This window comes from Nansenia antarctica (assembly GCF_963989245.1).
Source record: "Nansenia antarctica genome assembly, chromosome: 14".
Classification (NCBI taxonomy): Eukaryota; Metazoa; Chordata; class Actinopteri; order Argentiniformes; family Microstomatidae; genus Nansenia; species Nansenia antarctica.
This window is the reverse complement of record NC_137684.1, coordinates 24470281-24483986: the sequence shown is the minus strand read 5'-3', so window position 1 is coordinate 24483986 and position 13706 is coordinate 24470281. Positions and strand designations below refer to the sequence as shown.

Here is a 13706-nt window from a genome sequence, read left to right as displayed (position 1 = left end):
ATTATCTTGTAGCATGATAAATACACACGGGAATAAAGCGGTTCTATGATAAGACGTTGTTGAGCTGTAGGTATTTATGTGAATGATGAAAGAACCAAACAGGTCAGACAGGATCTCAGACATTAGGCAAACAAAGCATAGAATTAGAAAAGCAAAACTTGTAATCCGTTCCATGAGACATTGTATTTTACTGTGAGTCAGTCAGAATCTATGCTAGCAACGCTACAACTCGCACAGATTAAGCCACAGTGCTGCCTTGAAAGGGAAGATTTTCCAAAACAGTTAATGATCGAGTTCAATGATTGAGACTGCACATTGTTTCCAAAACAATCAAACATATGATCAATGATTGAGAAGGCACATTTTCAAAGGAATGCAAGCCAGGCATGGCCACTGATGATCCAATAGAGAGCAGGCTTTAGAACCCATTGGCTCTTGGTTCCTCATTGGTTAATGAGTCACATGTTGTGCCCCTGTGATGGTTACAGCATGTTGTGGTAACTGTCCGAAGCTACTGCTCAATACTAGGTTCCTCTCGCATACACACAACCATATGCACATACAAACAAAAGGTTGGTGTATGAAAAACACAGTTAGTGCAGTACACAGGGTTCCCACACCTTCTGAAACATAATTGTTGAATATATATACATGTATATATTTTAGAGAGAGAGAGAGAGAGAGAGAGAGAGAGAGAGAGAGAGAGAGAGAGAGAGAGAGAGAGAGAGAGAGAGAGAGAGGGGAATTCAAGCACTTTCAATGACCCATGTCTATTTTCAAAAACGTTTAAGACCTTGATTTCTTTTTCTCAAATTCACAAACTTTCAAGGATTTCAAGGACCCGTGGGAACCCTGAGTACAGTCCTGTTGGATTTCAAATATATAATTTGGTCAGGGCAATCAGGGCATTGAGTATTATAAATTGTGCAGCTCAGCTCCATCTAGTAAGCTTTATTGCCTGAAACCCCATTTTACCAATGTTTATAAAACAGGTTAGTTGCATCACACTTACTGAGTTTGGACTCATCCGACACCTGGCAGTGGATGACCAGGATGTTGGCCATCTCTGCAAACTTGACGCTAGACGGAGTCTTCTTGATCTCCTTCAGGAACTCTCCCAAGACAACTTCACACCTGACAGACAAGGAGGCACAAGACTGTTCAACAATTGCTTTCCTTATAATATAAGGATATATATAATATAATGTACAGCAGTCTATGATCAATCATGTAAACAGTAGAGAATGTGGATGGGAGAATGGAGGGACTAGATGAGAGGGAAGAGAAGACAAGAGATGGAGAGACACAGGAGAAAGAAATAGTCCTTACGTCCTCCGGATCTCCTTACTGCTGTCCCCCAGGATCTGGAAGAGGCCGTCGAGGATCTCTGGCAGGTAATCCAGGAGGTTGATGCCTGGGACTGACTCCAACACAAGTATCTGTAGCAGGAGAAGACCAGAGAATGAGCCTCAGAAGCTATGAGGACAATGACAATGACAATAAAGATCATTGATTGATTGATTCATTTATTCATTCATCGGGAGTGGAGTCAAACACAGTCTTCTTTGGAAGGCTTAATCATTGCCAAAAATTCTATTCCCGGATGTATTGATTTGATAGCTGATCAATCAAGACATTGATGCAATGAATAAAGTGTAAAATGATAGATAAATGCAGGGCTTAAAGTTCTCCGGCACGGTGCCGGATTTCCGGCGCGGGGGAATTTTGAGGAAAAATAAAATAAAATAAAAATCACATGCTATTTGTTTACATCGTAATTTAAAGAGTCATCTTCAGCAAAGAGACAGTTCCGCCTACCAATGATATCACATTGCTCAAGCCAACCAACGACTTCTAGCCAATCGGAGGCAGAGTAGTGGAGCGGGCCTTAAGAAGTTTGAATGAGTGTAATGTTAGCTTGTAGCGACGTTCGCTTTTAGCAGCCCGCTATCTCGCTAACTTTAGTAAGAGTCTATTAAAATGGAAGCCAAGTTTCTTAAACCTGGCGAAGACACAGCTATACTAGAACGAGGAGTAAGGAATAAATGGCGCTGGGCATGGATAGAGGAGAGTAGTGACGGGAAGCCTTAGCAGAGCTGCCAAGTCTCACGCAATCGGCGTGAGACTCACGCATGTCAACCAGTTCTCACACTCTCACGCCGCACCTCTATTTCTCACGGCGAGTAATAACTATTCTTATTTTTTAAATTCCTTGAAAGAAAGCTACCGAACATGAGTTTCGTGGCATCTTTCTGCACGTGCGTTAACTTGAGTCTGCAATCGAAGCGGCAGGCGAGCACTGATGGAAGAACCTGTGTTCACGCGAGCTGCAAGAACGTAGCAAGCAGTGTTGCCAGATTGGGCTACTTTTGGTCACACTGGACGGGTGGATTCGGCAGCTTTTAGACCGGTTGGGCTGGACATTGTCAATTCCGTCTGGCAACCGTGGTAGCAAAATATGTGCATACATTACAACATCGTATCTGGTAGCCTACTGGACTGGGTTGCACCAATTTGGCGTAAGTCATTACTAAATGCAGGCATTTAGTAGTTACTAAACCCCTAGTTGTTACTAGCTAGTTTCAAACTAGTTGTTTACTAATTTCGGTTGCACCACGCCAATCTGTATTGTTATAGTGATAGTGGCTTAATAAGTGATGCAATCAGTTTGGCCTTAAGTGATTTAATCAGTTTGTTCTTTTAAAGACATCTAAATATATTATTTTATTTTGTATTGAGTATAAAACAGTATTAATGCATTTTAACATTGAGACATATATTTTGTATTGACTATAAAATAGTATTAATGCATTTAAACATTGAGACAAGAAGCTGTCTTCTGTACCCACTCTCCCAATATCTCAAACTGTGACCCCCCTCCCCAAGAAAAAGTTTCAGGCACAGGATTTTTTCCCACTTTAAGCCCTGTAAATGTCTTACTTTGCTTGTCAGTAACAGCAGTTTTATGCAGTTCTACAGTGTCATCACACTCAGACACAGTCACCTCTACTCACCCAGGAGATGATGAACTGGCGAGCGTACTGGTTGTTGGAGTAGATCCTCTCACGCAGAAGAGGGACAAACGCCACCAGGTCAAACTTGTTACTCTCTGTCACTATGTCCTGTGAATGCAAAGAAGGGTCACAGCAATGTTTTTGGACAAAAACTCATCTCTACTCTTATGCTTAGTCTACCTTGGAAGTCATTCACGTGTAACCAATGTTCAAGTTGTATATTATACTGAGAAGGCCTCCCTCACTAACCACTCTCCCCTATCACATCATTCACTTTCAGTTTCCTTTTGAGTTCTAAAGAACATATCGGATAGGTGTGATGAAAGTCCAGTTTTACGGAGGTACAGTGTAATCTTACGTATCGCACAAAACAATCGCAGTTCAACACAACTCGTCCAAATTCTCATGTAAAAGCGGTTTTACATTTTTATGAAACGCTTTTACACTTTTGCATTGTGTGTGTGTGTGGACACAATGCACAGAGCCCCATACCTGTTATGGTGTCCTGTTATGAATGGCAAAACAAACTTGAATATGGTGTATGACATTGCTTGTGTAGCATTACATCTGAGCATCTTGCTTGAATACTTGAGGTCTACACAGTTTTTCCAGAAATCTCACCTTCAACAGTCTGTCCAGAAGTTCAGAACCGCTCTTCACATTAGGGTCAGGATCTGCAGCAAGCTAGAGGAGACATCACAGTTACCAAAACAGTCTACACGCACATGACCTCTCAGAAAATGTTTTATAATAGGGAACCAACATTGTACTATTCTAATTTATGGACTGTATGGACTGCACTTATATAGCGCCTTTATCCAAAGCGCTTTACAACGCCCTCTCATTCACCTATTCACACACATATTCACACACCAATGGCGGCAAACTACCATGCAAGGTGCCGGCCCACTCACTGGGAGCAATTTGGGGTTCAGTGTCTTGCCCAAGGACACTTCGACATGTGGCCAGCCGTGGCTCGAACAGCCGATCTGCCAACCTTGTGATCATTAGACGGCGGCTCTACCTCCTGCGCCACAGCCGCCACAGTCGCCCCAGCCGACCGCTGGCAACAAGCTTCAGGTTACCTTGCTGAGTCCATCGAAGAGCACGTTGAAGTGGGGCAGTACCGCTCCCCTGGCCACTTTCACTATGTTGTAGAGGGCCTCACAGGCGTAGTAGCGCAGTCTGCTGTCTGAGTCGTTGAAGCAGGTGAGGACGGGCTCAATAAGCTCCTTCAGGTACAGCCCAGAGTCCTGCAGGACAGACATGAACACACATGTATAGAAGGATGCCACACACACTCATGGCAACAAAATCAATACCAGGCTGACACAAGGCTTGTAAACATGATGGACATCATAAGTTGTGCTATGAAATGTGTAGTAATGTGCAACCGTTGTGTGTGTTGACAGCCAGGGTCTAGTCTAGGGTCCAGCCAGGGTCTTGTCTAGGGACAAGCCAGGGTCTTGTTTAGAGTGTCTCAGCCTCCATCTCTCAGGGTTCAGTCTGTGTTGACCCTCTCTCGGCTCTCTGAAGGGCTTTCAACATCGCAGAGCTGAAGTGTGCTTGTCTTGATGTGTCTAACGCGGACCCCATGTTCAACCCTGTAATGAATGTGTGAGTGTGTGTGTGTGTGTATGTGAGCCCCCGCTGGTACTGTACACAATGCACAGAGCGCCTTACCTTGCCCAGGGCGATGGAGCAGGCTGCCAGGCCGATGAGGCCTCCTTTGCGGCTGTGAGGGTGCTGGGACAGGGCGAACTCGGAGGCCAAGATCTGGATGACATGTCTGATCTGGGTAGAGTTGTTCTGAGCCACAAACTCTCGCACCAGTCTATGGAGAGTAGCAAAAGACACGAGAGAGAGAGAGAGAGAGAGAGAGAGAGAGAGAGAGAGAGAGAGAGAGAACATTCTTGATTAAATTAAGAATCAGTCAATCAAGAAGTAATTAGGCAAATGTCACAAGATGTAGGCTACATGAACACAGAGAGACAGAGATATGCCGTCTGGCATTGTATGCCGTTTACTATCATGATTTTCAATATAAAATAATATATATTTACACGTGTGCCACATAGCCTAACCAAATCAGGAACCATTGGCAATGGCAGGACACAGCTACGCTCCATAATCCTTAAGCCATTTCAACTCACTTGTTGCCCCTTAGACCACATGGCCCAACAATGTAAACAAGGTAAACATCACCATCATGTGCCTGGGTCTATTTTCATTTCCACAACAATGGGATTAGTTTGATGAAAATGAATCACATGTCATGGTTTGTTAGAGGATTGGTCAGCATGCTGCTAACTGAGGAAGTACAAACAGAGCCCAGAGGATTCTCTATGGTGATGGTCATGCTCAGCATCCCATGACCCATTCTCTCTCTCAAGCATGTAGTCATCATAGCCTTTCTGGGTGGGGGTCAAATACAATCTTTTGGTGGACCCATCAAGGTATATTACATCAAACAACAGTTCGTGAGCTTAGAATGATAAGGTTCTCTCTCCATTTTTGTCAAAATTGAGTTTTTTACATAATCTGATCCATTTGGTGTTTATTGATGCCTGTGTGGTGTTATTTTTAAAATGTTGACATTTTTGAGTTAGTAATTCATAAAATACAAAGGTTCCATCTCACAGAACATAATGCTTAATGGAATGTAAAAACATTGACGCTCAATATCTCTGAACTGCCCTAGACGGATAGAACCTTATCATTCTAAACGGAGATAGAACCTTATCATTCTAAACGGAGATAGAACCTTATCATTCTAAACGGAGATAGAACCTTATCATTCTAAACGGAGATAGAACCTTCTCATTCTAAACGGAGATAGAACCTTATCATTCTAAGCTCACAAGTTGCTTCACAACAACCATATGTAAGGAAGAGTACTCACTTTTCAATCTCAAGAGCAGCAACCTTCCTCTTCTCGTAGAGTTTGTCGTTGAGCGCTCTGACAATGTTGGGGGTCAAAGGCGAGAAGTCCTTCTCGGTGTTCATGTTCGAAGGTCTTAAGAGGAAGTGCTGCTAACCTGAACCTAACCTGTTTCATAAAAAACACCTCTAAATACGCCGCTTTAAATGTTAAATGCGTAGTCAGAAATCGCCGAGAATATTCAAAGAATCAGAAACGTGTAGCTTAAGACTCAAACTGGGCTGTGTGTATCTGGCATCAATTGTATGATATCTGGCTGTCAAACCATAATGAAACCACTCGATATTACCTACATCTGATTAGTGATTTGCCCCTCTATCCAATTAGCACATCAATAGCTGCTCAATCCAATAATGCACAAAGATACAATGTATCTGTCAAATCCAATGCACAAAGATACAATGTATCAGGTGATGGAAGCGTGCAACTCGCAATAACATATCACTCTCTAAACCGCTACACACCCGCTACAAAGACCACCATTCGAAGCGTTAATATATCCTTAAGCTAATATTTGCTTCTGGAAATCGGGATAACCTGTTAAGATGTTGTCTCTCGTTTACGACCAACCGAACGGGACAATGACAGTTCACAACAACTCAGGTCTCCCAGACGCTCATGTATTCTCCCGGCTCACATGACTTCCTCGAAGGGCGTTTAGTCAAGCGCCGAGCTGGAGATCTGTGTTGTGGACGTCACGTGGTGAGCTTAGAATGATAATTAATTTAAAAACAACACCACACAGGCATTAATAAACACCTAATGGATCAGACTATGTAAAAAAGTAAATTTGGACAAAAATGGAGATAGAACCTTATAATTCTAACGTCACGTGGTAACTAAAGGGGGCGTGGTCAGGACTAGATGGACCAGTGTGGACCCAGAGTGGGGCTGTGTTCGAAATGGCATACTAGCATACTGCATACTAGCATACTCAATTAGTATATACTGCATACTGCTTACTAAATTCATAATAAGTATGCCAATACCAGCCGACCCAAAAATCTAGTTACATACATTTCTTGCATACTCAAATTTCACATTAATCTACAGTGTGAACGCACTGCATACTCAAACTCTACGTCGCCCCCCTCCCCTCTCTGGAGGAGCTGTACAAAACACGCTGTCTCAGGAGGGCCTCCAAGATCTCCAAGGACCCGACCCACCCTGGGCACGTACACTTTGTCAAGCTGCCCTCGAACAGGAGGTACAGGACCCCGGCCGCTAAGACAAACAGACTGAAGGACAGCTTCTACCACAGGGCCGTCAAGGCCCTGAACACAGAAAAGGCCTAAGTTCTGGGCCCAGGACAGTCCGGACGGATTGTATGGCAGCTAGTGCTGAGGCACAAACATGTACATTTTCAAGCCTGCAAACTGTGACACTTTAAAATAATTTGAAAAAATACTTTCTTGTGAAATATGACAACCCTAGTTGACTATCTGTGCAGTATAGTACAGTGGATTGTGTACATAGCCTCTATTGATGTAAACCAGCTCCTTACCTTCTTGTGATTTTATGCATCTATGCTTTTTCTAAAATGTGTTTCTTTTTCCTTTCCTAAACACCAGGGGAGCCTCCCCTCCTAAATTTCGTTGTTTGGTACCTGTACTGTAGCAATGACAAATAAAGTCTATCTATATCTAGTATGAGTAGTATGCTAGTATGCCATTCCGAACACAGCCTTAAGTCCTATTATGGGATGCCTATAACGTGCTGACCTGAATCAGAGAGGGCCATGCAAACGGTCTTTGCCCTGATGAATCATGCATAAAACCTTTCTTTTTAATACAAGCATGATATAATGTGGAGTGAAGTAAAACCTTCTGACTCAGTGGATATAAAAACAACAGTGCACATCTCTGACACTTACTTACTTGGCAGAACTGTCTTGAATTCGATTCGTCCTGGCCAAACTGGAACAGGTGTTGTTCATACCGCGCAATCACGGGTACATAATTGTCAGGGAGGGTGAATTTCCAAGTTGTCAACACGACAGGAATACATCACTGATTTACTTAAAATTACGACTATATCTCGACTAAACCTGTTAGATCAATTAACAATGGTAGGCCTTCTCACATGCAGTTCGAAGGTGTGTAGAAAGGAATTGAAACATTACGTTTTTGGAATTAAGCAAAAATACTGTGGTGTAGTATGTGATAGTATAACATAAACTAATTGAATACATTGCCAAGGAACATGTTAAGAAGATGATATTTCTTCTAACGTTCACCAGGTGTTTTTGGTCCTCGTGGTCGGCCTCTGCTGCGCCTTCGACGGTGTTCTTGGTGAGAAGTTATTACCATTTATGTCCAGTATTCTTGCATTATTCAGTATTTGTATGGTGTAAAAGCTGCAAACGATGTCATGTCTTCCTTCAGGGATATGCAATGTCACACACTGCGCTGGAAGTTCTGGCACGAGGAGTTGTGTGATGTCCTCGGACAACAGGAGCTGCAAGTGTGGCGCAGGCTTCTATGGAGACCTGTGTGACAAAAGTAAGTAAGTGGGTCTGGTTCAAGAGGGCGCAACGTTACAAAACGTTCCGATAGAAACAAAGGTGTGCGTGGGGGGGGCCCCCCCGTGAAAAATGTTGAGATTTTCTTTCTCAATTCCTGCATTCTAGTGAATGTTCATAGCAACACTGCACTTCAGACAACCTACAACTGGTGATGGTGTCTAGGTCTTTAAGTGTTAAACAGCTGAGAGCACTCACTCACTGCTGTTTTTTGTGGTCTTCTTTCACACACACATCTTACCAAGTGTGCATGAACAAACCAACAAAGAATATGATCTATATCAAATTTAAGACAGAAAAAGTTTTTTTAACTCACTGAGCACAAATTATACTTTGGGGGGAGCCATTATACTTTGGGGGCCCCCCAAAGTATTAACATGCTGTGGGAATCACTGTACAGTCATTAGTATAGTGGAATAGGCCAGGCAATTGTATTATATTTCTAGCTGCAAATGTTTCACTTCTGAATAAATGCATGGGGAAATGCAACGTCTGTTTTATTGTGGAATCACTGGAATGTTGTCATTCTTACCTCCCTTTTTTCAGATGCAACCATGAATATTATGTGCGGCAACAACTTTATAACCATCAGCGTAATCGAAGACTTTTTCAAGTATTACAACGTACCATTGGAATCTCTACACCTGACCAATGCCTCATGTCGGGGCCACAGGGAGGAAATCTCCGGCGTCCCATACTACATAGTACGGGTAACCAAGGACCAGTACCTCACCTGTGGAGGTAAGCCGCTGGAGGTAAGTGTGTGATGCTTTAGAAAGACAATTTCAACAGACCGTACTGCCCCCTTGGTGCTTAGGAGTCTACGCTTTAAAATGAACCAATTGAGAAGCTGGTTTGGGCACATCTCATAGATTTGATGGTAGAATAGGCCTTATTCTCCATGCACAACTTTATCTCAGCAAATCCATACATGGCCATGAGCATTTTTGGGGGGCGGAATTTGAGTCTTTACTGGTATTTGTACTTTCTTTTCTTTCCCAACAGAAGAACATCACTCACATGGCATACGCCTTGACTCTTATGGCGGGCCCTCAAGTTCGTGGCAAGATCATTAGAGAACCAACCATCAAAATCGAGTACACATGTATCTACCCATTCACCCGCACTGTCAGTATGCTGTTCCCCATCATTCCCTTCTCTAGGTAAGGGCCACTGCTAACTACCACTGTATAGTTCAAAACAAGACTCTAAAGAGGAATTATGTGTACGGTCTAGAATTACCTCTTCAGGGAACCATGTTACAAGTTGCCTTGCATTAGAGAGGTAATTCTATTGAAGCACTTAGCCTCTGTCGTTTAATAGGAACTTTAGGACAGTGTTCATGTGGTCAGGAAAAACATCTGGTCAAGTTTAACAATTCGTGAGCTTAGAATGATAAGGTTCTATCTCCGTCTAGGGTAGTTCAGAGATATCGAGCGTCAAAGTTTTTACATTCCATTATGTTTTGTGAGATGGAACCTTAGTATTTTATGAATTACTAACTCAAAAATGTCAACATTTAAAAAAATAACACCACACAGGCATTAATAAACACCTAATGGATCAGATTATGTAAAAAAAACTCAATTTTGACCAAAACTGGAGATAGAACCTTATAATTCTAACGTCACGAAGTGTAACCTTTGCATGCAAAGTATGAGTAATCCTCCTGTGTTTGGGCTCAGTGAGGCAGTGATGCGGGTGGATGAGCTTGAGGCCAAAGTGGTGATGACCCTGTATGAAGACCACACCTACGCCAAGGCGTTCTTCAGTGCACCCATGATCCACCTCAAGGACAAGGTGTACGTGGAGATCAAGGTGACCGAGCCAGAGGACTTCTTCCAGCTGAGGGTGAGCGAGTGCTGGGCCACCCAGTCCGCCGATCCCAACCAGGCCGAGGGCTCCGTTCACACGCTGCTGCTCAACGGGTGAGAAAGCTTCCTCCCGTCCCTGGGAAAGCAATAGATAAGCCAGCATTGTGACCACAATTGCTGACCTCAACGAATGCTAATTTCTGCAGACAGTTCATGTCTTACATTGTACAATAAAACAAGTTTGTTTTTGTTGTTTTAGTGTTAGCTATAACTGTCATGCACCAATCTAGCACTTTGAGTTGCATTTCATGTACGAAAGGCGCTATATAAATAAAGCTTTACTTACTTACTTACTATCTATGGCTGAAATCAAGTTGGGGAGAAGCTGAAATATTCCTACTCTGTAAACTTGTCTCCACACAGGTGTGTGAATGATGAGACCGTCACCTTTTTGAACATGGAGCAGACTGGCAGTAATGGAGAGGGCTCCAGTATTCGCTACAGCTTCGACATGTTCCGCTTCGTTATCGAGCCCCATGACCTCTACCTGCACTGCACAGTACGCCTGTGTTCCCCGGATGACGATGAACCCTGCGTTCCCGTGAGTCCCCTGACATGTTACACAATCACACACCACTCACCAGTCACATGAAGTTCTGTCAAGGTTATTCTCACGCATTGCGATTCAGCTGTATATCAGGATGTAGACCAGGGGAGGCCAGAGGAGACAGAAATCGGAGGCCAAGTTCACTGTAATTGCATTGGAATGCAAGTAAACATTCCATGCATTACAAAGAGGCCGTCCTCCGACGTCTACCCCCACCAGCCTCCCCTGACGCAGACTATTATCTTATCTACCGTTTTAAGTATGACTCCTCCCCACTGCTGCAGGAGTGCAAAAAAAGTATTACCAAACGGGAGGCAGTGCACGGAGACCCAACTCAAGGCCTACTGTCATACGGACCAATCAGGATTGACATGCCAGAAAGACCCAAATCTAGTAAGGATTTTGAATTAATTATTATTCTGTTGTGTTAAAATGCTGCAGATTGTATACTAGGGTCTTAGAGTGACAGTACCACAAAGCTTTTCTGGGGGGGAAATATACTGTTGTATGTAAATTGAACTAAACTGAACTTTCACATACACAATCATTGTTCAACCTTTTATTTAATGATTGTGAAGTTGTAGTAGTCAGCTGTGAGTTTTGACTGTTTCAGATGTACTGCTGATGCTGATGGTACCTGTGGCGGGCATCTGGGTGATGGGACTCTTCCTCCTCCTCCTCATCACCATCGCCAAGTCAGCAAACAGGAGACTGGCAGCCCTGCAGAACCATTGAAAGCACACAACTTCAATAGAATAAAAAAACTAAATGCTACTTATCCGTTATCTGTTTGGATTTTCTTACAATTAAATAAGTTCTCTGAAAATATGATGTTATCAGTCAAAACAATATGGTTAAAAGCAGCTACCCATGTGTCGTTTATCAAAATTGTAAAAACAAAAACTCAGCCCTGGAGTCACACATATCTAACCAGTTCCATTCACAACCATTTTATAGTGTATGATTGAACTTGCAAGGGAGACGTAAAATAGCTGTGTCTGTCCTGAAAGTAACTGTAGTGATTCTGAATAATCAGCAGATGGCAACATGAGCCTTCCTGTCCAGGCGTCGGATGGTCTCAAGTCATCCCCAGAGGGAGGGTAGTTTTCCAGAGGAAATCTTTTTTTGTCCAATAGACACACCATGGTATGATCTCCCCTCTGCTCCCCTACCTTCCCTTTCTCCTTAGCAGGGACTCGGAAGGCGGTGTAACTTTACCGGACTTATCAACGTGATCTAGTGCACACTTTGGTTGGAGAGAAAAGGATCTGCTTGATGTCATACTGGATATTTTAAGGGAAACTTATTTGTTAGAAAATCAGATTTTGTAAATAGTTTTTTTATTAGGTGTCATGCAGATTTGTCTGCACTAATACTGCAGAATAGAGACTTGTTCTTGCCACTAAGAACAAAGAGGACACATTTTGCAACTAAATACTTTTTCTCTCTCTCTCCTTCCTTCTACTCTGTCGTGCAGAATAGCCATTGTGGAAGTTGAGAGGGGGCAGTACCAACGCACTCAGCTGCAATATGCCAGACGAAATTGCCATGCTGTGTTAACCATTATGTGGGCCATTAGGAAATGGTTTAGAATTGAGAAACCGACACGGGACCTGTGATTACATCGCTGAGAGGAAATTTGCAAATGAATTATTTCTTCCTGTGAGCTTAAATTGAAATTGTTTCGGAAACTTTGGGATAATTTGCAAGAAGAGAACTGATTTGCGCGCACCGCGGACCCCAATAATGTAAAGTGGTTGAAGTGTGTGCAGACTCAGAGAGAGTATTTCAACACACAAAGACAACACAGGAGATTTTTTTTTTTTACTGTACCATTTTGAACGGAACTAAACAAAGAGCGTGGAGTCAAACTTTTTCGGGTGGACCCATAACGGATCACCCTTCATCACTTGCCAGTCCTTCTATCTGTTGAGTTGGACACTGCGACAGTTGCGACTAGCGCACCAAGATGGCCATATCTCTCTGGAGACGCGCTTCTCCGGGGCTGTGGACTCACATCATGGCCCCGCTGGTCCTGCTCTTGTGCAACAGGCTCCTGGCCAGCGCGGAGGAGGACGATTTCAAAGCCGAGGTACTTGTTTAGACGGTCCATTGTCTAAACATTATTATTATTATTATTATTATTATTATTATTATTATTATTATTATTATTATTATTATTATGTCTAAACATTGATGTTTTGCTGCGCGTAAATAGGCTAGATATGTGGAATTGTCGAAACTGTTTTTTTGTCACATTGATTTATTTTTCGTCCATAGGGGGAAAAAAAAATAAAAAATAATCCTGATTTATTGTTTATTTTGTATTCTAAGAACTGTAGCTTGCTCCATGATCAACCGGCACACATTTAATTGATTTAAATACAGTTTATTTAAATACAGTGCATACATAATGTTTGGGCCTAACCTCTGACCTTTAAAGAGCAATTAAAGTAATGTAGGTAATGTTTACTTGCACATAAGGCAGGCGTATGAGAATAGGAATGCAATTAGGTGTTTGGGTGTTCACTGTGAAATCACAACCAAGGGAAAATGATTCTATTTACTAACCACCCTGTAAACCACAGAGAGTTATTATATCATGTCATGTATTCACATGAATCACCACCCTCACTAGTTTAGGCCTGCCAAGTGTTTTGCAAGAGAGTGTGTGTGTGTGTGTGTGTGTGTGTGTGTGTGTGTGTGTGTGTGTGTGTGTGTGTGCGCGCGTGCGTGCGTGCGTGCGTGCGTGTGTGAGGAGAAGACTTGAGCCCTCCAGCTGTGCTTAGTGGGCCCTGTAGAGGGTTTA

General features: G+C 42.8%; 2 protein-coding genes across 2 annotated transcripts in view; one reads left to right on the top strand and one right to left on the bottom strand.

Moving 5' to 3' along the window:
- vac14 (vac14 homolog) overlaps positions 1 to 6025 on the bottom strand; it is a gene marked incomplete at its 3' end in the record, with an annotated part of 36741 nt that extends 30716 nt beyond the window's left edge. The window contains exons 1-7 of the mRNA XM_080545376.1: positions 5917 to 6025; positions 4698 to 4848; positions 4100 to 4267; positions 3636 to 3698; positions 3015 to 3122; positions 1330 to 1439; positions 1013 to 1134 (exon numbers count right to left, since the gene is read on the bottom strand). Coding sequence (XP_080401502.1) covers positions 1013 to 1134; positions 1330 to 1439; positions 3015 to 3122; positions 3636 to 3698; positions 4100 to 4267; positions 4698 to 4848; positions 5917 to 6020 — 826 coding nt within the window. The 5' untranslated portion in view covers positions 6021 to 6025. The remainder of the gene's footprint in view (positions 1 to 1012; positions 1135 to 1329; positions 1440 to 3014; positions 3123 to 3635; positions 3699 to 4099; positions 4268 to 4697; positions 4849 to 5916) is intronic.
- A 6841-nt stretch (positions 6026 to 12866) lies between these two features.
- The window catches only part of LOC308170209 (matrix metalloproteinase-15-like), a gene marked incomplete at both ends in the record, with an annotated part of 8178 nt that continues 7338 nt past the window's right edge, over positions 12867 to 13706 (top strand). Inside the window, one exon of the mRNA XM_080544971.1 lies at positions 12867 to 12989. Coding sequence (XP_080401097.1) covers positions 12867 to 12989 — 123 coding nt within the window. The remainder of the gene's footprint in view (positions 12990 to 13706) is intronic.